Raw genomic sequence first — 24,984 nt, 5'->3', positions numbered from 1 at the left:
TTTGTTTATATTTGCTTTTATTTCCAATATTCTGGGAGGTGGGTCACAGAGGATCCTGCTGTGATGTATGTCGGAGAGTGTTTTGCCTATGTTCTCCTCTAGGAGCTTTATAGTTTCTGGTCTTACGTTTAGGTCTTTAATCCATTTTGAGTTTATTTTTGTGTGTGGTGTTAGAAAGTGATCTAGTTTCATTCTTTTACAAGTGGTTGGCCAGTTTTCCCAGCACCACTTGTTAAAGAGATTGTCTTTACTCCATTGCATATTCTTGCCTCCTTTGTCAAAGATAAGGTGTTGATAGGTGTGTGGATTTATCTCTGGGCTTTCTATTTTGTTCCATTGATCTCTATTTCTGTCTTTGTGCCAGTACCATGCTGTCTTGATGACTATGGCTTTGTAGTAGAGCCTGAAGTCAGGCAGGTTGATTCCTCCAGTTCCATTCTTTTTTCTCAAGATTGCTTTGGCTATTTGAGGTTTTTTGTATTTGCATACAAATTGTGAAATTATTTGTTCTAGCTCTGTGAAAAATACCATTGGTAGCTTGATAGGGATTGCATTGAATCTATAGATTGCTTTGGATAGTATACTCATGTTCACTATATTGATTCTTCTGATCCATGAACATGGTATATTTCTCCATCTATTAGTGTTCTCTTTGATTTCTTTCACCAGTGTTTTATAGTTTTCTATATATAGGTCTTTAGTTTCTTTAGTCAGATATATTCCTAAGTATTTTATTCTTTTCATTGCAATGTGCACCACCTTTTTTAAAAATTATTAAAAATTCAATATAAAACATTAAAGAATTTGAGAATTTCATCAAAGACAACCGTTTTCATCTGCACCTATTATTGCCTGGTCCTTTTCTGTAAGAATAAAGGTTTTATATAAATACTATTATAAGTACTTGCTCTTCTGTACTTTATTTTTACTTAAGATTATAAGATTATATTTTTTAAATTTTCTGTCCATAATTATCCCTGTGAAAGACTGCATTACATTTGATGTATCACAATTTATTAAGAATTTTACTTAGATTGGACATTTCTAAAGCTCACAAGGTCTTGCTAGTTGCTATATAGGCAATATAGGCAATAATATAATGAACAACTTTTAATTTAAAATCATTTTGGTCAAGTTAGATTAATCCTAGGAATGGATTTACTTGATTAAAAAGCTTATGACTTTCATTTGCAACAATGTGGATGGACCTATAGGGTATTATGCTTTAGTGAAATAAGAAAGACAAATGTTCTATGTCATCAATTGTATATGGAATCTAAAAACTAAAGCAAATGAATGAATATGATAAAGCAGAAATAAATTCAGTTATAGAGAACAAACTAGTGGTTACCATCTCTCTTCTGTATTTTGTTTGTATGCTACCCAGAGTTCCTACATGTTTCTTACAGAGATCAGAGTGAGAGATGGAAAGAGCTGGTCATATCAGATAATATAAAATCTTGACAAGAAAACCTTAGGATTCCTATTTCTTCCACCCTCTGAAAAAAGAATAACATATTCATACGTGTTGCAGCATCTCAAATTGACCATATAGATCTAAGTTTCATCCAAAAGACAGTAAGCAATATTACAGCAGAAGATTTGGAAGCCTTGTTTTATAAACAGGATGTTGGGGAGACTCAGGTGAGAGTTTGGGTTCTAATTCTACTTTTGTTTCGATAAGATACAACTGCGCTGACCTGTTTTCCTAAAATAAGACATTAATTTTTGCCTCATAAGTTTTGGTTAATTTGAGATTAATTTTTGCCTCATCATTTGCATTTCATATTGGAAAATGAGGTGGGAATTCCCTAGAAGTCCAGCAGTTAGGACTCCACGCTTTCATTGCAGAGGGCCAGGGTTCAACCCTTATTCAAGGAACTAAGATCCCACAAGTCACACGGTGCAGCCAAAAAAAAAAATACTGTATACCTTAGCTATGATCTAAGTTTCCCATCCTCTTTTAGACAGAAAATTAAACCCTTCCCTCTTCATTGAAGTGAAAGGGTTAGTCACTCAATCGTGTCCAACTCTGCAATCACAAGGACTGTACCCTGCCAGGCTCCTCTGCCCATGGAATTCTCTGTCCATGGAATTCTCCAGGCAAGAATACTGGAGTAGGTAGCCATTCCCTTCTCCAAGGGATCTTTCTGACCCAGGGATCGCACCCAGGTCTCCTGTATTGCAGGCAGATTCTTTACCAAATGAGCCACCAGGGAAGCCTTGTGGCGTCACACCCCATTAATACATTGCTAATTCTGGTCTTAAACAATCACCACACTTGGTCATTCTACTTTCAACACTCACACAAACACATACACACACACTCAAACACACAGTGTATTATACAACTACAACTGGTTACTATGAATTTGCATTTCAGTCCAAAAAGAGAAAAATCTGAAGCCAATTTCAGAACCAAGAGAAAATTTTATTCATGGGAGTATTTCTATTACCCAGTCTGCTCAAGGGCAACATTTTTGCCTTCAAGTTAGCCTTCTTTCTTTCCAGAAAATATTTTACTTTCTCCATTGTCAAGTCACTTTTCTTTAATCTTTGTGTAAATTTCTTTATGGCTTTGCAAAGTTCCTTACTCTCCTGAAAGGCAAGCTGAAGAAAAATACCTTTTTAAATTACAGTTTAAGAACTGAGACCCAGTACTACCCCTCAGAAGCTAATGAGTGGTGTTTAGGTCCCCAAATGAAGGCTTCAGTGGGAATCTGGGTCTTCAATATGATGAATCATCTAAATTTGCAGGATGGCTGTGGACTGCCCACCCCCTTCCAGGATGCTGCCAAGTGTCACTCTCCTCCCACAGAGGCACAGAGATATATATATAAAACCTTGCAATTAGGTGTGTCTTGGGAGAAGGCACCACTGTCTGCCATTAGGGTCATTTTTTATTTTCAAAAAATAAAATTTAGAGATTTAAGTTTACTCATCATCCTAGTAATAAATATAGACTAAGAGAGGAGACAGGTTTCCCGGTGGCTCAGTAGTAAAGAATCCACCTGTCTGTAGGAAATGCAGGTGGATCTGGGATGCAGGATGTGGGTTTGATCCCTGGATTGAGAAGATCCCCTGGAGAAGGAAATGGCAACCAACTCCAGTATTACTGTCTGGGAAATCTCATGGACAGAGGACCTTAGTGGGCTACATAGTCTGTGGGGTCTCAAAGAGTTGGATATGACTTGGCAACTAAACAACAACAACAAAAAGAGAGGCGTCCCAATGAAAACAGATCTTTCAGTGTTTTTGTGATTTTTTTTTAAGTCTGGAAAAATTTTAGAGACTTATCATAGCAATACTTCCAAGTCTAAGACACGAAACTATGTATCTTGCTCTTTAAAGCACATGAGACAACAGTTCTTACCAACAGAGCTTCATGAGACATTAATGGTGATTGGAGAATGGGAACTCATATACAAAAACATGAGTTAGTAGTTTATGAGTCCCACTCTACAAACAGGCCAAGATGAGCCCATTCAAAGGCATTGCAAATGAACAGCTGTTTCCTGAGCATGTGCCAGGATCGAAATCAGGCCCTGGGGTCACCACTGTGAATAGGACAGAAAAGAGCCCACTACTTACAAGTGCCTTTTCCAACACTAACTCGGCTGGTTTGGGAGCTTCTTGGATCAACTCACAGATGGGAGGGGCACTGGTCCACTCCCCATCAATGCACTGTTGGTGCTGTGTGCCCACCAGGCGGTACCTGGACACAAGAACAACTTTTACCCTTCCATTTCTTGATCTGGGCAACTAAAGTTGATTTTATATAACAGTATTTCACACTGCGATATAGAAATACTAAAATCTACTTTCCTACCTGAGAGCTCTAATGCATTCTCAGTATTACACAGCAATCGTAAAGTAAAACCACTCTCCTGGGGATGGAGAGGACCCAAAAGATATATCAGCATCTAAGATATGGAGGAATGAAAAATTCTAAATATGTGTTTTTAAGCACACAGTTTGGGGTGGGAGGGTAAGGGAGGAAACTCTTCATCATTCAGTAATTTTTAAAATCAACTGTCATCTGTGCTCCAAAAAGCAGTAGAAAGCTAGAGACAGCTTTCAAATAAATCTTGGTGAACTGGCTTTAAAGGAGACTCAGCTTTCAACTAGAAAAACAGGAGAGTTGATGGCAAAATCCACTGGAGATAGAAATGCCTGTGAGGCCTCATGACTATGGGTTAATAAGATTGAGGCCAGAAAAAGAAAAGGCTAGGAGATCATTAAAGGGGCGACCAGGCAGTCTAAGTTAAGGTTAGACTTTAATTATGATGTCTTAAAGATCTATGGGATTCCCTGGTGGCTCAGCGGTAAAGAATCTGCCTGCCAATACAGGAGACATGAGTTCAATCCTTGGTCCAGGAAGATCCCCTGGAAAAGGAACTGGCAACCCACTCCAATATTCCTGCCTGGGAAGTCCCATGGAGAAAAGAGCCTGGCAGTCTACAGACCATGGGGTCATGAAGTGTTGGACATAACTTAGAGACTAAATACTAACAGCAAGGATCTAAATAATTCTATTTCTATACATTCATACATTCTGTGGGAGGGTTTTTTTTTGGGGGGGGGTCAGTTTTTTGTTCTGCCATTCTTCAGAAAAACTTTAAACATTCATTTTGTCTTAGCTAAGAGAAAAGAAAGTGATACATAAATTAGGATAAATAGGAGCGTTAGACTGTCTTCTAGAACTTGAGGAGACCTGGCAGTGGGTAAAGCAGCTTTCAAAATCAGAATGTGCCTGGTAATCAGCAGACAAGGTTGAGACAGACTAGGGCATTTCTAAAACAAGGCTACTAGTCAATGGGCAAAGTCTTATGTTCAAAAGTCTGCAGTACGCTTACCTTGCTTCACAGTAATAAGTGATGGTAGATCCTGACTTAAAATCTCTTCCTTCAAAATAGCCATGAGTTGGAGTCTCAGGAGGGCCACAGTCTCCTGGTAGACAGGATTATAAGGGTGACTGTTGTGAAGCATTCCTGGAATAATGCTCAGAGCACAACACAGCCACCACAGTGCAATGGTCTAGGCCAGCACCCACCATCTTCAGAGCAGCCCACGTGGGATCTCGGACATGATCTCCATTTATTTCTTTCTGGTCAAAATCATATTTGCCCATGGGAAAGACTCCCCACCCTGGCTCATTCTCTGGGTCATTAGTGATCTGAAAGTACTTTCTGATTGGCAGGAGTGTAAGGAAAGGAAGGTTAAGTTGTAGAGATGCTAACTGTCAGTATAAGAAGAGAAAAATTAGACTTTAGGTAGAGATGGAAGAACTCTTGAAACAGTAGATAAATAGAGTGAGCTCAGATGGAGATTGACTGCCCTATGGGACAGTTGTACTATATGAGAGCTTCAGAAAAAAAGAGAATAGAACTGGGAGGAAAGAGGGTGAGTCTGTAAAATTGTGGAGAGAGAGTCGGGCAAGGTACTAGATGTCATGAGTTTTGTTTTTGGCCCTTCCACTAACCATATGGCATGAAACAAGCCTTTTCACCTTTCTCAGCTTCCTCCTTAATCTATAAGATGAGCAGGCTAAATAATATTATCCGTAAGGTCACTTTCAGCTCTGCGGTTACATGAGCCTAAACATGTTGATCAAGATTAATGGCTAAATTAATAGTAATTGTGTAGGTATGTTTATTGAAAAGTAAAGGTCTTCAAAACATAAAGATAACTAAAATACCAAAGCATAAAAGAGCATGTGTAATATAATACTATTTTTGTAAAACAGTCATATACCAACATATATGAATAGAAAAAAAAGTCTGAAAATTATATACCAAAGTACTCTGTTATTCTAGAGTGATAGGTCTGTAGATAATTAAATATTTTATTCTTTTATCTTCTATATTTTTCTACAACAGAGGTGTATTGCTTGAGCAATTAGCAAATACTTTTCAAAAGATCAAAACCTGAGTTCAAAGTTATGTGGAAGAAAGGAAGAAGAATTGCAATGGGTTGACTGAGGAACTACAGTGTTCTGAATGGACACCTCACCAAAGATGTACATATGGCATATGAAAAGATGCTTTACATCATATATCAGGGAAATATAAATTAAAAAAACAAGACACCATTGCACATCTATTAGAATGGTCAGATTCTTGAGCATTGACACCAAATGCTTGCAAAGATTTGGAACAACATTATCTTTCATACATTGCTGATTGGGATGCAAAATGGTATTTTGTACTTTGGAGTCACTTTGGAAGATATTTTGGTGGTTTCTCAAAAAACTAAATATATGCTGATCATAAAATCCAGTTCTCAAAGGAGGTGAAAACTTACATCCATACAAAAACCTTCACATGGATATTTTTAGCAGCTTTATTCCTAATTGCCCAAACTTGGAAGAAACCAAGATGTCCTTCAGAAAGTGAATGGACAAGTTAACAGTGGTACATCCAGAAATATTATTCAGCACTAAAAAGAAATGAGCTATCAGCCATGGCAAGACATAGAGGAAACTTGTATGGATGTTACTAAGTGAAAGAAGCCTATCTGAAAAGGCTACAAATGTATGATTCTAACTATATGACATTCTGAAAAAGGCAAAAATAGAAAAACAAAAAAAAGATCAGTGGCTGAGAAGGGTGGGGGAAGTAAAGTGATAAATAAGCAGAGCACAGAGGATTTTTAGGGTGGTGAGACTACCCCACATGAGGTCATAACGATGTACATATGTCATTAAACATTGGTCCAAATCCATAGAATGTACACCAACAGTGAACTCTTGGGTAAACTATGGACTTTGAGTGATAGTGATGTGTCATTTATAACAAATGTTCCACTCTGTGAGTGATGTTGATAATGGGTGGGAGGCTGTGCATGTGTGGGTGCAGGGGGAATCTCTGTATCTTCCTTTCAATTTTATTAGAAACCTAAAACTGCTCTAAAACATGAAGTGCTGAAATAAAGAATTAAATTTTGCAGTGTCAGATATGTACCATTTCAAATGAGATTTTTTAATTAATTTTTTGTTTCTTATTTTTAAATTTAAAACTCTGGTTAGGATTGCATTGTAATACTGAGTCTGTGTGTCTGGGATCTTTTCTTTCATTCATACCTTCTTTTCCACTCTTTGATGAATTTTGATATAGGTCTCATGAATGGAATTATTTTTACATTTCAATATTCATCTAATAACTATTACCAGGAAGTGAAACTGTTGATTTTTCAAAATTTATTTTGTATCCAAGAATAAAGTTTTTAGTAATTAATAGAATTACTTGGATTTTTATATATATTTTGCAAATGATGATATCATGTGACTCACCAACCACTCTAGGAATCTATCTTGTAAAAATAATAGCATAAAGTTGTATGTGTATACACACATATACATATATATATATATATATATATATATATATATATATATACATTCATTTCATCACTGTAGAGCAAAACTATGGAAATAGGAATAAGATATAGGAATAAATGTTCATCAATATGAGAGATGGCATAGCCACATATAGTTAAAAAGTAGGAGAAAGAGCTTTACATACTGATCTGAAAAAGCTCTCAGGTATATCATTACATGAAAAAATAAAGCTATTTCAAAAATACAGATAGCAAAATCCCATCTTTGTAGGTAAATATGTGGTTCATAACACAGTACAAGAGGCAGTGATAAAAAAAAAAATCCCCAAGAAAAAGAAATCCAAGAAGGCAAAATGGTTGTCTGAGGAGGCCTTACAAACAGCTGAAAAGAAGAGAAGTGTAAAGCAAAGGAAAAAAGGAAAGACACACCAATCTGAATGCCGAGTTCCAAAGAACAGCAAGGAGAGATAAGAAAGCCTTCCTCAGAGATCAATGCAAACAAATAGAGGGAAACAATAGAATGGGAAAGACTAGAGATCTCTTCAAGAAATTTAGAGATACCGAGGGAACACTTCATTCAAAGATGGGCACAATAAAGGACAGAAACAGTATGAACCTAACCGATACAAAAGATATTAAGAAAAGGTGGCAAGAAAACAAACAAGAACTATACAAAACAGATCTTCATGACTCAGATAACCATGATGGTGTGTTCACTCACCTAGAGCCAGACATCTTAGAATGTGAAGTCAAGTGGGCCTTAGAAAGCATCACTGCAAACAAAGCTAGTGGAGTTGAAGGAATTCCAGTTGAGCTATTTCAAATCCTAAAAGATAATGCTGTGAAAGTGCTGCATTCAATATGCCAGCAAATTTGGAAAACTCAGCAGTGGCCACAGAACTAGCAAAGGTCAGTTTTCATTTCAAGCCCAAAGAAGGGAAATGCCAAAGAATGTTCAAACTACCACACAATTGCACTCATTTCAGATGCTAGCAAAGCAATACTCAAAATTAACCAAGCTAGGCTTCAACAATACATGAATAGAGAACTTCCAGATGTTCAAGCTGGCTTTAGAACAGGCAGAGAAACCAGAAATCAAATTGCCAATCATGAAAAAGCAAAAAGAGTTCCAGAAAAACATCTACTTCTTCTTCATTGACTATGCTAAAGCCTTTGACTATGTGTATCACAACAAACTGTGGAAAACTCTTAAAGAGATTGGAATACCAAGCCACCTTACTGACCTCCTGAGAAACCCATACGACATAGGTCAAGAAGCAACAGTTAGAATAAGACATGGAAAAACGGACAGGTTCCAAATTGGGATAGGAGTACATCAAGGCTGTATATTGTCACCCTGCTTATTTAACTTATATGCAGAGTACATCATGAGAAATGCCAGGCTGCATGAAGCAGAAGCTGGAAACAAGATTGCTGCGAGAAATACCAGTTAACCTCAGATATGCAGATGACACTACCCTTATGGCAGAAAGTGAAGAAGAATTGAAGAGCCTCTTGATGAAAGCGAAATAGGAGAGTGACAAAGCTGGCTTAAAACTCAACATTCAAGAAACAAAGATCATGGCATTCAGTCCCATCACTTCATGGCAAACAGATGGGGAAACAATGGAAACAGTGACAGACTTTATTTTCTTAGGCTCCAAAATCACTCTAAAATCATTTAATGCAGCCATTAAATTAAAAGACACTTGCTCCTTGGAAGAAAACCTAGACAGCATATTAAAAAGCAGAGACATTACTTTGCCCACAAAGGTCCATTTAGTCAAAGCTATGGTTTTTCCAGTGGTCATGGACTGGTTGTGAGAGATGGACCACAAAGAAGGCTGAGCACCAAAGAACTGATGCTTTTGAACTCTGATGTTGCAGAAGAATCTTGAGAGTCCCTTGGACTGCAAGGAGATCAAACCAATCAATCCTAAAGGAAATTGGTCCTGAATATTCATTGGAAGGACTGATGCTGAAGTTGAAACTCCAATACTTTGGCCATCTGATGCAAAGAATTGACTCATTTGAAAAGACCCTGATGCTGGGAAAGATTGAAGGTGGGAGGAGAAAGGAATGACAGAGGACAAGATGGTTGGATGGAATCACTGACTCAATGGACATGAGTTTGAGCAAGGTCCGGGAGATGGTGAAGGACAGGGAAGGCAGGTGTGCTGCAGTCCATGATGTCACAAAGAGTAGGACACAACTGAGTGACTGAACAGCAACACATGTCTGTTCATGTGTATGTGCATTTATTTAAATATCTGTGTAAACAGAAGAAAAAAGTCATTAAACACATCCAATCAATTACCTCTAAGAGCTATGACTTGTACTGACAAAGAAAATATGCTCAATTTTTATTTTATGTAATTTTGCAATGAATTACGGTTTTTTTCCCCCTGTTTTGTGTATCTTTCAAGAAAAGTTATTGCTTAATCTTGAAATTTTACAAAAACATAGTCAGATCTCGCAAACTACCCTGTTTTAGACCTACTAGAAATCCTGCTTCAGGGGGATTATTGTTAGATGCTAATCATTTCATTAGAATCCATTGCTTGAGTTGAGGCTTGGCTCTTTCTTGACTGCCTGCTAGATCCTAAAACCTTCCCCCCAGATACAAGAAAGAGGACAGTGTTGTGGATTTGTGGCAAATGTCTAGATTTTCACTGCTGATCAATGTCTTTGGGATTTTCACTCTTTTCTCTTATACTTACTGCTTTTGCAGACAGGAGAGTGAGTCACCCAGATGTGGTTTTCTCGGCACCGGCTCCAATTGCTGCCCTTGAGGATGCAATGCTCATTGCATTTAAACATGAAAGTGTCATTCACGTTCACAGGCTCCAAGGAACTGAATTCATCAGTTACCAGCAAGGGGTCAGGACAGTGGCCCACTGAACAAGAAAACAGGCAGAGAGCAGAAAGGGTGAAGCTGAAACCCACCACAGCAAAGGGTAGACTTCCTCAGGCTTCATCAAGAGTGAAAACAAGAAGTAAAACTGCATCTTTTGTTTATTTATTTATTTGCTACACTGCACAGCTTGTGGGATCTTAGTTCCCCAGCCAGGGATTGAACCTGGAACCTCAGAAGTGAGAGTGCAGAGTCCTAACCACTGGACTGCCGGGAGCCAGCATGAGGAATCCCGCCCATGGCAAAGGTCATGAGGAAGGAAGCCTGACAAAAAGCAAGGGCGTGATCAGTCTTCAGGGGGAACCCCTGAAATTTCCTGAGCATCAACCCCCAAAACCAGAGTCTGCCTGCCATACTACATTATGCTTTTCATCCACTCTTCTAACATTAACAGGGGCTATCCCCCCACCACCATTTTCTGGGAAAGGTTAATTTAGAACTTTTAGATAATAAGTCTCCTAGACATGATATGAGCGTTTCAATCCAAAAACCTCTCTGATGGCTTTTTAGCCTGCCTGCAGGACTCTTACAGCTGCACATGTGATTGTTTGTGGCCTTCCGACTGAGAGGCACAGGAAGCTTAAAACATCCTAGGGATGCAGGGGCTTCTGAGGAGTCAAGATCATTAGAATAAGACTGATTAAGCATTTCATTTTTGAGCCAATACTTGCTGCCAAATTTTCATATCTTTTATTTGTTGATATAGTTGGTATATAGAAAAAAAACAAGTAGCAACATAGATCTTTGAGTTAAGTACCTTCTTTGTTATAACCTACTGCGCCTTTGTTCTATAGGGATGTAACCTTAGTGCTTTAAGGAGATGCATATTAAAGAAAAACACTTCAGGGGAAACGAGATTAACATTCTGTAAGGAAGAGAGCCAAAATGTGTTAACAAGCCTCTTGGCCAGAAGATAATGTAAATCACCTGAGAACTTTTGTATACAAAAAGATATACAAAAAGAGTCAAGACTGCTGCCCCTGTATGACTCTGTATCTTCCGTTATGTAAAATTTAGGGTATATAAACACCTTTTAAAAATAAAGTTGGAAAGGGGTTTTTGCACAAGCCTGGCCTCCCCCGTGTCGATTCTTTCTCTTGCTCCCTCTCCCTCCCTCTCCTTTTCAGGCTGATCCCTTGGAACGCGGAGGCTCACCGAGTCTACTTACTTGTCCAGGCTTCTGAGACCCACGCGAGAGGGAGCCCAAGGCGGGGCACCCTTCGCTATTCAAGCAGGTGCCTGTGGCCCAACATAGACGGTGCAAGTTCCTTGTCTGGGACTTTATTGGTTTTCCACATAAACCAAGTTAATCAGCCTCTTTTCTCCACTAATTTTCCTACTACATTATTTTTTCCTAATCTAATCTTATATTTCTAGTTAAATAAATCTCTCCTCGCCAACTCCGTCCACCCTTCGAATTACCCTGGATCCACCCGGGCTGGACCCCGGCACTGGACCACCAAGGAATTCTCAAAACTGCACCTTTTATTATGGACTGGTTGCTGCTACTGCTGCTGCTAAATCACTTCAGTCATATCTGACTCTTTGCAACCCCATGGACTGTAGCCCACCAGGCTCCTCCGTCCATGGGATTCTCCAGGCAAGAATAATGGAGTGTGTTGCCATTTCCTTCTCCAGGAGATCTTCCCTGCCCAAGTATCAAACCCACATCTCTTACTTCTCCTGCATTGGCAGGTGCCTCCTTTATCACTAGTGCCACCGGGGAAGCCCATTATGGACTGGTACCAGGAACCAAACCATATCAGTGCAGGATGAGAAAAGATTGGGTTGCCCTAAGTGAGGAAACATCTTGATCGTGCACAACAGTGACAACTGACATTAGAACTTACTGAAATTAAGCATGTAACTGGAAATTACCAATAGCACGTTCATCATTCTCTTGTGTTAAGCATTGTTCAAAATTCTTGAGCCCACGTTTAAAGCAAGTGTTTCCTTCCCTTTCATCCTGTCAGATACACACATTAGTCATCGTTTTTTTTTACTTTTTGTTGTTGTTGTTGTTGTTGTTGTTCTCCTCCGGTGGAAAAACAGAATAATACAGAGGGATATGAATTTGGTAATATGAATAAAGGATAAATATACAGGTGTGCTTTACGTATAAAGGAGAAATTTTCACTCTAGGTATAATAAGGCAAAACTAATCTAGCCATTCCTAAAAACAGTATTAATAAAGAGCATGTGGACTAGTTATTCTCCATCTTTACAGACATCACAAGTGAGTTTTATGAACCTAAGCAAATCACTTAGATTTCAGGTATCATATTTGTAAATTGAGAACATGATTTTTTCCAATTCAAAAATTAAATGATGGATAAAATGGTATGATATATTTACTACAAAATAATAATGCAAAGCAGAATTGTAGATGAAAAAGTCATGTGTTGATAATACATATGAGTTCACTTTTCTAATATTTAATTAATTAATTAATTTGGCTGCACTGGGTCTTAGCTGGAGCCTGGGGGGTCTAGCTACCTCACCAGCGATCGAACCCAGGCCCCTTGCATTGGCAGCATGGAGCCTAGACACTGGATGACCTCAAAAGTTCCACAAATGAGTTCATTTTATACTTCTGTCTTTTGTATATGTTTAAATTTTTTCATAACATAAAAGTTTTAAAACAGTGTGATATTAAAAAAGTTCCCCACAAAAAGTAGTTTTAATACATAGAAATCCTTTCCATCTTGTAGGGTTGACTGGGTCTACTAATTCAGCTAAGTTAATTCTGACTACAAGCTGATGGTTCGTACAGTAAAGAATCTGCCTGCAATGCGGGAGACCCAGGTTTGATCCCTGGGTCAGGAAGATCCTCTGGAGAAGGGAATGGCAACCCACTCCAGTATTCTTGCCTGGGGAATTCCATGGACAAAGGAATCTGGCAGACTACAGTCCATGAGATCACAAAGAGTAGGGTAAGACAGAGCGACTAACACTTTTACTTCACTTTCAAGAGCTGAATGGGCTTCTCAGGTGTCACAGTATTGAAGAATCCACCTGCCAATGAGGGAAACTCGGGTTCGATCCCTGGTTCTGGAAGGTCTCCTGTAGAAGGAAATGGCAACCCACTCCAGTATTCTTGCCTGGGAAATCCCATGAACAGAGGAGTCTGGCAGGGTACAGTCCACCGGGTTACAAAGAGTTGGACATGACTGAGCACACACACACACAAGAGCTGATTACATACCTTCAAAGGAAAGATTGCCACTAGAGTACTTTAAAAATGGATTCCTAAAAGTTGAGAATTTTTTTTCTTATAAAGTCTTACCATGGCCTACTGGAGGTATTATGTGAAAGAATACAGTGGGATGACAAGATGAATAAAGAAGCAGAAAGATCAAACTTACAGCAGTACTCAGGAGTGAGGGCATTCCATCCCTTAGAGGCATCAAAAAATCGTTACATAAGTTAAGTCCCCAGAATTTGTCCTTTTCCCTCGCTTGCAATGAATATGCTATTGTTCACTGGGGGAAGTTTTGGATAGCTCTTTGTTGGAAAGAGAAAAAAAAAAACCAGATTCTCTTGACATGGCATGTGACTTGAGGAAGCACTTACTGGAGTCCCCCTCATAGTGTCTTTTTGCTTGACTCCTTGTATTCAGACTCCTTGTATTCTCCCATGTCCATGAACATCCACATCCTTTCCTCCCCAAGGATTCCCAAAGTTTTGTTTTCAAAAGAAAAACAAGAGTTTGACTCAAATTCAGTCATTAGTTATCCACTCCTAAAGTTACAATCCCCTTTCCAAATAGTGGTACCAGAGTTTATCATAAATAAGACCACTCAAGATTTGAAATTGGTACATTTTTCATTTCCAGAACAAAAAGGGAAAGTAGCAAAAAAATGACTCACTTCTTAAAGCCAGGTCATTAAATATTTACTGTTGAGTACAGAGCATAACACCAAGTAACTTGAGATTATTCAATAAAGAAAATATGTTTTATAAATTTCAATTTCATTAAAATCTTAGACAGAATGCCTCATAATCCACATGCTGATATAAAATGCCTTACAGCCTGAACTTAAGAAAAGCATACATACCATCTGAGGCAGAAATCAGCCACACATCCACAAGATAGCACATAAGCCAAAAAAACATCTTACGATCAACTGTTTGACCTTGGTTGGAAATAACCCAGCCTAAGATCCTGGTCTGGATCAAAATAGGTCTTCTCACACCACTGAAGATCAGACCAATCACTCCTTCCTAGAGACGGGTTGTACTGATTTTTTCTTCCCTGGAAGGAAAAAAAAAAATTCTATGATAGGAAATAAGAATTGCTGTAAGGAAGTTGGTACAAGGAGAGATTTTTGCAAAGACACAAGGGGATGATAAAAAGAATTGCTAGTTTTAAAACTCAGTTTCAGAAATGGCCTGTGTTGTTTATGCAAATCCAGTTGACCAGTCCCTTTGAACTGCAAGCCAATCATTCCTCAACAGATTCAGGCTAAACGATCTTACTGTGACCTTCGCTTCTGTCAATATTTGCCAGTGTTTGCAATCCACCTTGTGCAGCTCTCTCCAGCATAGTGGGGGAAAGTGAGGGGAGAAGTGCATTCCTGGTGATTTCCCAAGTACAACCTAACTCTAGGTGCTACCGCCCACCTTCCCTCTTCAAATATCAGGTATCCTAAGGCTGCAAGCAACACTGAAGCCCAAAAGCTCAAGGAAGTCAACTAACCTTGCCTGTCTCTGACAGCCTCCAGACCGTGTTGCCTCCCAGAAAGGAGCAGGTCCTGGTGGATTCCAAACTTGAGGAGGACTCCAGAGTCCTGCAGTGACAACATAGTCCTCGTTGGCCAGCTCCGCACCAGATTTCCCATTCCATGCTCTTCAGAGCAGGGTTTGCCCCGAGTCCAGAGTCAACCAAATGAACTGAGAGATGACGGGAACGCTTTGGTCTTAGGAATGAAAGCATGTAAATTTGCTTTTGGTTTCCCATAGTTTCTTGTTCATGATGATTACAACCATTAACTGGTTGTCTGTGCACCAATTACAAAACTGGGATAAAATTACTCAAAATTTTAGGTTTAAATAAAATAATATAAAACATCATAATAAATATAAAGCATAAAGACACAGTAAAGTCTCAAATGTAATTCTCATCCCCACCCTTTATCATACTTTGTTAATGATTTATTAATGTTTTTCTCCCACACTGGACTGTTAAAAAACAAAATTCACCTGAGTAAATTTCAAAACCTAGTTGTTTTATCCAGCAATTCATGAATCACTCCATCTAGTAAACAGAAAAGCCCTCTGAGGAGTTGCACAAAATGCAGGGTTTTATTAAAGAAGAGTGGGGCAAGGAAGTTATTAACAAAAGAAAAGGAATAATTGTTTCAGGGTTGGTCACCTTCTTTTGGGGAAATGATGAGAATCTAATCATGCAGTTTATCTCAGTTGGGCTGACTAGAAAATTCCAAAGTGGTCTGATTACGATTATATTCCTGGGAAAGGTAAAAATTGCAATTAGGTCAAGTAGTAAATCTAGGTTTGGCATCAGGACATTAGCAGAGATGACGCCATTTGGGACCTGTGTTTCTCTCTTTAACAACTGTCAACAACTCTAGAACAGGAGTGTGGCCTCATCTGTGTTTGCAATCCCTTCCTCTGCATTGCTTAATGCAAAGTAGAATCAGCTGCTAAATGAAGTAAAAGCAACGCAGGGTAAATAAAAAGAACAGTCACCCAGAAACTCTACCACAGCTCCTCGAATCCATACTGATAGCTTATCATTGATTATATACTGTTTTTATGGTGTTTCCTTATCTTTGGTCAACTAATATGTGAGATCTTATAGTGCAAGCATCTTTTAAAGTATAATATTCAAAAAATTAATACATGTCATTCATGTGATTATAAAAATGAACATGTGTCAAAGATTTTACTTGATTCATTATTTAATGAGGGCATTATTAAGATACTATAACTAATTTAAAGAATTTGAGGAACAGAGATATGAAATATATAGTCAGTCAGTCAAAGGCATTCTAAAATGACTTTTCTACTAGAGGCAAAACTGGTTAATATGCTGAGCAGCAACTTATAATATTTGAAATCAGCTCCTCTCACTGATGGAAATTAGCTAAATCTCTACTGGACAAAATTCATTTGTTTTCTGTGATCAGGAATCACTTGTATAGTTCTCTGAAAGGAATCATTTTCACTCCCATCCATTTACTACAAATTAACTCTACTCTTATAGAGAGTTGTAAAAAAGCCAAATTAAAAAAAAAAAAAAAAGACAATCAAAATAACACACACTATGGAATCAATAATTCCTAGAGGGTGTCTGCTGCAGAATACTCAGTAAGCCATTAGAAAATGTCTCCATTGATTTCTTTTTCCCTAGTTCCAAGTTTTCAGTAATTTTTTAAGTTAATTTATTTTTTATTGAAGGAAAATTACTTTATAGAATTTTGTTGTTTTCTGTCAAGTCTCAACATGAATCAGCCATAGGTACACATACATCTCCTCCCTTTTGAAACTCCCTCCCATCTCCCTCCCCATCCCACCCTTCTAGATTGATACAGAGCCCCTGTTTGTGTTTCCCGAGCCATACAGCAAATTCCCATTGGCTATCTATTTACATATGATAATGTAAGTTTCCATGTTACTCTTTCCATAAATCTCACCCTCTCCTCCCCTCTCCCCATGTCCATAAGTCTACTTTTTATGTCTGTTTCTCCATTGCTGCCCTGTAAATAAATTCTTCAGTACCATTTTTCTAGATTCCATATATATATGTTAGAATACGGAATTTATCATTCTCTTTCTTACAAACTTCACTCTGTATAATAGGTTCTAGGTTCATCTGCCTCATTAGAACAGACTCAAATGTGTTTCTTTTTATGGTTGAGTAATATTCCATTGTGTATATGTACTACAACTTCTTTATCCATCCATCTGTCAATTCATCTAGGTTGCTTCCATGTTCTAGTTATTGTAAATAGTGCTGAAATGAACAATGGGATACATATGTCTCTTTCAATTTTGGTTTCCTCAGGGTATATGCCTAGGAGTAGGATTGCTGGGTCATAAGGCTCAAACTACTGCACAATTGCACTCATCTCACATGCTAGTAAAGTAATGCTCAAAATTCTCCAAACCAGGCTTCAGCAATATGTGCGCCATGAAATTCCTGATGTTCAAGCTGGTTTTAGAAAAGGCAGAGAAATCAGAGATCAAATTGTTAACATCCACTGGATCATGGAAAAAGCAAGAGAGTTCCAGAAAAACATCTATTTCTGTTTTATTGACTATGCCAAAGCCTTTGATTGTGTGGATCAAAATAAACTGGAAAATTCAGAAAGAGATGGGAATACCAGACCACCTAACCTGCCTCTTGAGAAATCTGTATGCAGGTCAGGAAGCAGCAGTTAGAACTGGACATGGAACAACAGACTTGTTCCAAATAGGAAAAGGAGTACGTCAAGGCTGTATATTGTCACCCTGCTTATTTAACTTATATGCAGAGTACATCATGAGAAACGCTGGACTGGAAGAAACACAGGCTGGAATCAAGATTGCCAGGAGAAATATCAATAACCTCAGATATGCAGATGACACCACCCTTATGGCAGAAAGCGAAGAGGAACTAAAAAGCCTCTTGATGAAAGTGAAAGTGGAGAGTGAAAAAGTTGGCTTAAAGCTCAACATTCAGAAAACGAAGATCATGGCATGCAGTCCGATCACTTCATGGGAAATAGAAGGGGAAACAGTGAAAACAGTGTCAGACTTTATTTTGGGGGGCTCCATAATCACTGCAATGGTGATTGCAGCCATGAAATTAAAAGACACTTACTCCTTGGAAGAAAATTTATGACCAACCTAGATAGTATATTCAAAAGCAGAGACATTACTTTGCCAACTAAGGTCCATCTAGTCAAGGCTCTGGTTTTTCCTGTGGTCATGTATGGATGTGAGAGTTGGACTGTGAAGAAGGCTGAGCGCTGATGAATCGATGCTTTTGAACTGTGGTGTTGGAGAAGACTCTTGAGAGTCCCTTGGACTGCAAGGAGATCCAACCAGTCCATTCTGAAGATCAGCCCTGGGATTTCTTTGGAAGGAATGATGCTAAAGCTGAAACTCCAGTACTTTGGCCACCTCATGTGAAGAGTTGACTCACTGGAGAAGACTCTGATGCTGGGAGGGATTGGGGGCAGGAGGAGAAGGGGACGACAGAGGATGAGATGGCTGGATGGCATCACTGACTCGATGGACGCGAATCTGAGTGAACTCCGGGAGATGGTGATGGACAGGGAGGCCTGGCGTGCTGCGATCCATGGGGTCGCAAAGAGTCGGACACAACTGAGTGACTGAACTGAACTGAAGGTGGTTTTATTCCTAGTTTCTTAAGGAATCTCCATACCATCTTCCATAGTGACTGTATCAATTTACATCCCCACCAACAGTGCAAGAGTGTTCCCTTTTCTCCACACCCTTTCCAGCATTTATGGTTTGTAGACTTTGATAACAGCCATTCTCACCTGTGTGAGATATATCATTGTAGTTTTGATTTGCATTTCTCTAATAATGAGCAATGTTGAGCATCTTTTCATGTGTTTATTAGCCATCTGTATGTCTTCTTTGGAGAAATGTCTGTTTAGGTCTTTTCCCCACTTTTTGACTGGGTTGTTTGTTTTTCTGGTATTGAGTTGTATGAGCTGCTTGTATATTTTGGAAATTAATCCTTTGCAGTTGTTTCATTTGCTATTATTTTCTCCCATTCTGAGCATTCACAAGCATTTCACCTTGCTTATAGTTTTCTTTGCTGTGCAAAAGCTTTTAACTTTAATCAGGTCCCACTTGTTTATTTTTGTTTTTATTTCTGTTACTCTAAGAGGTGGGTCATAGAGGATCTTGCTTTGATTTATGTCATCGAGTGTTCTGCCTATGTTTTCCTCTAAGAATTTTATAGTTTCTGATCTTACATTTAGGTCTTCAATCCATTTTGAGTTTATCTTTGTTTATGGTGTTAGGAAGTGTTCTAATTTCATTCTTTTACATGTAGCTGCCCAGTTTTCCCAGCACCATTTATTGAAGAGGCTGTCTTGGCCCCATTGTATATTCTTTCCTCCTTTGTCAAAAATAAGGTACTCATAGCTGCATGAGTTTATTTCTGGGCTTTCTGTCTTGTTCCATTGGTCTTTGCTTCTGTTTTTGTGCCAGTACAATACTGTCTTGATGACTGTAGCTTTGTAGTATAACCTGAAGTCAGGAAGCTTGATTCCTCCAGCTCCGTTCTTCTTTCTCAAGACCGCTTTGGCTATTTGGGGTCTTTTGTGTTTCCATATTAACTGTGAAATTTTTTGTTCTAGTTCTGTGAAAAATGTCATTGGTAATTTGATAGGGATTACATTGAATCTGTAAATTGCATTTGGTAGTATAGTCATTTTCACCATATTGATTCTTCCTACCCAGGAACATGGAATATCCCTCCATCTGTTTATGTCATATTTGATTTCCTTTAATAGTGTCTTATAATTTTCTATGTACGGTTCTTTCATCTCCTTAGGTAAGTTTATTCCTAGATATTTAATTTTTTGTTGCAATGATGAATGGGATTAATTCCTTAATTACTCTTTCTGATTTTTTCATTGGTAGTATATAGAAATGTAAGTGACTTCTGTGTATTGACTTTGTATCCTGTAACTTTGCTAAATTCACTGATTAGCTCTAGTAATTTTCTGATACTATCTTTAGTGTTTTCTATGTACAGTACCATGTCATCTGCAAACAGTGAGAGCTTCACTTCTTTTTTGATCTGGATTCCTTTTATTTCTTTTTCTTCTCTGATTGCTGCAGATAGGACTTCCAGAATTATGTTGAATAATATAATTCAATAATATAATTCAAGGGTGTCATGAAAGTGGACACCCTTGTCTTGTTCCTAATCTTAGGGGGGAATGCTTTCAGTTTTTCACCATTGAGAATAATGTTTGCTGTTCAGTTCAGTTCAGTCGCTCAGTCGTGTCTGGCTCTTGCGACCCCATGAATCTCAGAACGCCAGGCTTCCCTGTCCATCATCAACTCCTGGAGTTCACTGAGTCACGTCCATCGAGTCAGTGATGCCATCCAGCCATCTCATCCTCTGTCGGCCCCTTCTCCTCCTGCCCCCAATCCCTCCCAGCATCAGAGTCTTCTCCAGTGAGTCAACTCTTCACATGAGGTGGCCAAAGTACTGGAGTTTCAGCTTTAGCATCATTCCTTCCAAAGAAATCCCAGGGTTGATCTCCTTCAGAATGGACTGGTTGGATCTCCTTGCAGTCCAAGGGACTCTCAAGAGTCTTCTCCAACACCACAGTGCAAAAGCATCGATTCTTCAGCTCTCAGCCTTCTTCACAGTCCAACTCTCACATCCATACATGACCACAGGAAAAACCAGAGCCTTGACTAGATGGACCTTAGTTGGCAAAGTAATGTCTCGGCTTTTGAATATGCTATCTAGGTTGATCATAACTTTTCTTCCAAGGAGTAAGCGTCTTTTAATTTCATGGCTGCAGTCACCATCTGCAGTGATTTTGGAGTCCCAAAAAATAAAGTCTGACACTGTTTTCACTGTTTCCCCTTCTATTTCCCATGAAGTGATGGGACCGCATGCTATGATCTTCATTTTCTGATTGTTGAGCTTTAAGCCAACTTTTTCACTCTCCTCTTTTACTTTCATCAAGAGGCTTTTGAGTTCCTCTTCACTTTCTGCCATAAGGGTGGTGTCATCTGCATATCTGAGGTTATTGATATTTGTCCCGGCAATCTTGATTCCAGCTTGTGTTTCTTCCAGTCCAGTGTTTCTCATGATGTACTCTGCATATAAGTTAAATAAGCAGGGTGACATTATACAGCCTTGACGTACTCCTTTTCCTATTTGGAACAAGTCTGTTGTTCCATGTCCAGTTCTAACTGCTGCTTCCTGACCTGCATACAGATTTCTCAAGAGGCAGGTTAGGTGGTCTGGTATTCCCATCTCTTTCTGAATTTTCCACAGTTTATTGTGATCCACACAGTCAAAGGCTTTGGCATAGTCAATAGGCTTATCATATATGGCCTTTACTATGTTGAGGTAGATTCCCTCTATGCCCATTTTTTGAGGAGTTTTAATCATAAATGGGTGCTGAATTTTGCCAAAAGCTTTTTCTGCATCTATTGAGAGGATCATATGGTTTTTATCTTTCAGTTTGTTAATATGGTATATCACATTGATTGATTTTCATATATTGAAGAATTCTTGCATCCCTGGAATAAACCCAACTTGATCATGGTGTATGAGCTTTTTGATGTGTTGCTGAATTCCATTTGCTAAAATTTTGTTGAGGATTTTTGCATCTATGTTCATTAGTGATATTGACCTGTAGTTTTCTTTTTGTGTGTTGTCTTTGGTTTTGGTATCAGTGTGATGATGGCCTCGTAGAATGAATTTGGAAGTGTTCCTTCCTCTGCAATTTTTTGAAAGAGTTTTAGAAGTGTAGAACTTTTGCTACAAAAGCATAGGTATAAAATAGAGTATTATAAGGAAATAATTGCAAATAAATCTTCATCTCAATGGCTTATTTCAGATTCAGAATGATTCAGACTTTAGAAACATACTATATTGCTTATAATATTGTCTTCCTAATATTTCTCCATGAAATGTAAAAATATTTACACTAAGTAGGATAGGAAGAGACTATAAATATCCTCACAAAGTTCAGGTCAGGTTTTATGGTCAATAAGTTACAAAAAAAAAATGTCATCAAAGCATATTGAATATTGTAATTCCATATAAAAGATTACACGTTTTATGATGAAAGTCCAAGGTTGAATAAACTAATAAATGAGCCTTAACAGACTCTTCTATACTGTTGAACAATTTGATCTAATCCAGATTGTCTTCTGGAGAACTGGAGTAATAAATCAGGTGCAGAAGTTGTACTCCTACTGGTTTGATTAATTTATAAAGGGATGGTGGCCAATAATTAATGGAAGAGATTAGGAGGTATGGGTCGAGGTATAGAAAAACAAAAGTCCTCAATGCCTAGGCTATGGGAAGAGTTATGGGAAGCTAAACAAGAGGAACACACCCAATGGGTGTGTGTGAGTGAGAGACAGATTTTAAGAGAACTGGGAAAACATTTTTTTTCCACACTATGTTATGAATGGATTCTCTTTGGTCTTTGTCGAGACAATTCAAAAAATATCTGAATTGCTTCAAATTATTTTTTGTTAATTGAGCTGATATTTCTTGAATGCCTCTCCAAGAAAAACCTGGGTCAGTAAAGCATCCTTTATGCAGATGATATGGGAATAAAATACATGAATTTTAAAAAGTCAAACAGTTCATGAAACACTGTTGAATAAGCTTTGCTTGTGAGTCATGACAAATATGCACTATGGCAAGATCAAACTTGATGAATGACAAATAATGTGTCTTTAGTGATGGCAGTATAACTCTTCAAAGACTACTGTTCACCTTGTTTTGTCCCTTCAGACGTGCCACAAAGTCCCTGTTATCTACTGAAGCAGATTGCTGTGCTTAGTCGCTCAGTTGTGTCCAACACTTTGCACCCCCATGGACCACAGGCTCCTCTGTCCTTGGGGATTCTCCAGGCAAAAATACTGGAGTGTGTTGTCATGCCCTCCTCCAGGGGATCTTCACAACCCAGAAATCTAATCCAGGTCTCCCTCATTGCAGGCAGATTCTTTACTGACTGAGCCACTAGGGAAGCCCAAAGCAGATTGCTATTCATTCCTAAAATCTATTCCATCTTTCTTCTTTAGTAATTAGACCCCAGTCATAGCTGGCATGAGGTCACATGAAATTTAAAAAAAAAAAAACACAATTCACTCTACTTGCAATCACATATAACCGTGAGCTATGGATGTGAAAGTTGGACTGTGAAGAAGGCTGAGTGTCGAAGAATTGATGCTTTAGAACTGTGGTGTTGGAGAAGACTCTTGAGAGTCCCTTGGACTGCAAGGAGATCCAACCAGTCCATTCTGAAGGAGATCAACCCTGGGATTTCTTTGGAAGGAATGATGCTAAAGCTGAAACTCCAGTACTTTGGCCACCTCATGTGAAGAGTTGACTCATTGGAAAAGACTCTGATGCTGGGAGGGATTGGGGGCAGGAGGAGAAGGGGACGACCAAGGATGAGATGGCTAGATGGCATCACTGACTCGATGGGCGTGAGTCTGAGTGAACTCCGGGAGTTGGTGATGGACAGGGAGGCCTGGCGTGCTGTGACTCATGGAGTCATGAAGAGTCGGACATGACTGAGTGACTGAACTGAACTGAACTATGAGATAAAATCCAGGACACTGGAGGTGAGAGTAACCTTCTGCATATGTAAGGTGCTATTATTTTGGATTTGGTGACACCTTCAGTTAAAACCAACTCTAATATGAAATACTGATGAATACAAGAAAATAAGTGTCAACTGGTGTTTGAGTGAAATGACCTAGAATTTAAACTTGGGGGGAAAAAAGCATTATAATAAACTTTACTAAATTGTGCCCAGGGCTTCCCTGGTAGCTGAGTTGGTAAATAATCTGCCTGCAATGCAGGAGATGTGGGTTCTGTCACTAGGTTGAGAAGATCCTCTGCAGAAGGGAATGGCAACCCACCCTAGTATTCTTGCCTGGGAAATCTCATGGACAGAGAAGGCTGGCAGGCTCCAAGGGTTTGCCAGAGTTGGACACAACTTAGTGACTAAATCACCACCACCAAATTGTGCCCAGGGACTGTTTTCCATCCCATGCATAAATTCTAAAAAGGCAATGCATGAAAGAAAAAACCTAGGAAGTGAAAACTGATTGTAAACAATAAGGTAAGTGCCTTCCAGTTCAAGATGGTGGAGTAGAAGGATGTGTGCTCATCTTCTCCTGTGAGAGAACTAAAGTTGCAACTAGCTGTTCAACAACTGTTGACAGGAGGACAGTAGAACCCACCAAACAAAAACACCCCACATCCAAAGACAAAAAAGGAACAGCAACAAGACATTAGGAGGGTGCAGTCTTGATAAAATCAAATCCCATACCCACTGGTGGGCAACCCACAAACTGGAGAACAATTAGACCAAAGAAGTTGTCCCACCGTTGTGAAGGTTCTGAGCCCCACATCAGGCCTTCCAGCCAGGGGATCTGACAAAGGGACTGTGAATCCCCAGGGAATCTGACCTTGAAGGCCAGCAGGATTTGATTATACGGCTTCCACAGGACTGGGAGAAACAGAGACTTTACTCTTGGAGGGCACAAACAAAATCTTGCACACACCAAGACCCAGGGGACAGGAGCAGCGACCCCCCCCCCACCCCCACCCCCAGGAGATTGAACGAGATCTACCTGATAGTGTTGGAGGGTCTCCTGTGGAGGTGAAGGTCAGCGGGGTCTCACCTCAGGGTCATGGTCACTGGCAGCAGCAGTCCTGGAAGATGCCCCTTGGTGTAAGTCCTCTTGGAGTCACCATTAGCCCAGTAGACCCCAGGGCTGGGTCCCCTCAGGCCAAACAATTAACAGGGAGGGAGCACAACCCCACCCATTAGCAGGTAATTGGATTAAAGCTTTACTGAGCAAGGCCCTGCTTACCAAAACAAGACCCAGTTTTTCTCACCCAGACTCTCCCATCAGGAAGGTACACAAGCCTTTTAGCCTCATCCACCAGAAAGCAGACAAAAGAAAGAAGAAGAACCACAATCCCAGAATGGCTGGAACAAAAAAAACACATTACAGAAAAT

General features: G+C 39.2%; 1 protein-coding gene and 1 long non-coding RNA gene across 2 annotated transcripts; both read right to left on the bottom strand.

Moving 5' to 3' along the window:
- Positions 1-2,412: 2,412 nt before the first annotated feature.
- On the bottom strand, positions 2,413-14,368 carry C4BPB (complement component 4 binding protein beta). The gene is made up of 5 exons (XM_052654220.1): positions 14,311-14,368; positions 10,059-10,235; positions 4,857-4,950; positions 3,592-3,715; positions 2,413-2,610 (listed from the first exon to the last, which is right to left on the bottom strand). Exons 1-5 carry the CDS (start codon positions 14,366-14,368, stop codon positions 2,413-2,415), a joined length of 651 nt encoding a protein of 216 aa, XP_052510180.1.
- Positions 14,369-14,486: 118 nt separating this feature from the next.
- On the bottom strand, positions 14,487-24,607 carry LOC128061176 (uncharacterized). The gene is made up of 3 exons (XR_008200704.1): positions 24,593-24,607; positions 14,952-15,171; positions 14,487-14,507 (listed from the first exon to the last, which is right to left on the bottom strand). It is a non-coding gene; the product is annotated as an uncharacterized LOC128061176 (long non-coding RNA).
- Positions 24,608-24,984: the final 377 nt, after the last annotated feature.

Source organism: Budorcas taxicolor, chromosome 16 (genome assembly GCF_023091745.1).
Source record: "Budorcas taxicolor isolate Tak-1 chromosome 16, Takin1.1, whole genome shotgun sequence".
Taxonomy (NCBI): domain Eukaryota; kingdom Metazoa; phylum Chordata; class Mammalia; order Artiodactyla; family Bovidae; genus Budorcas; species Budorcas taxicolor.
The sequence above is the reverse complement of the archived record's forward strand: the minus strand, read 5'-3'. Positions and strand labels throughout refer to the sequence as shown.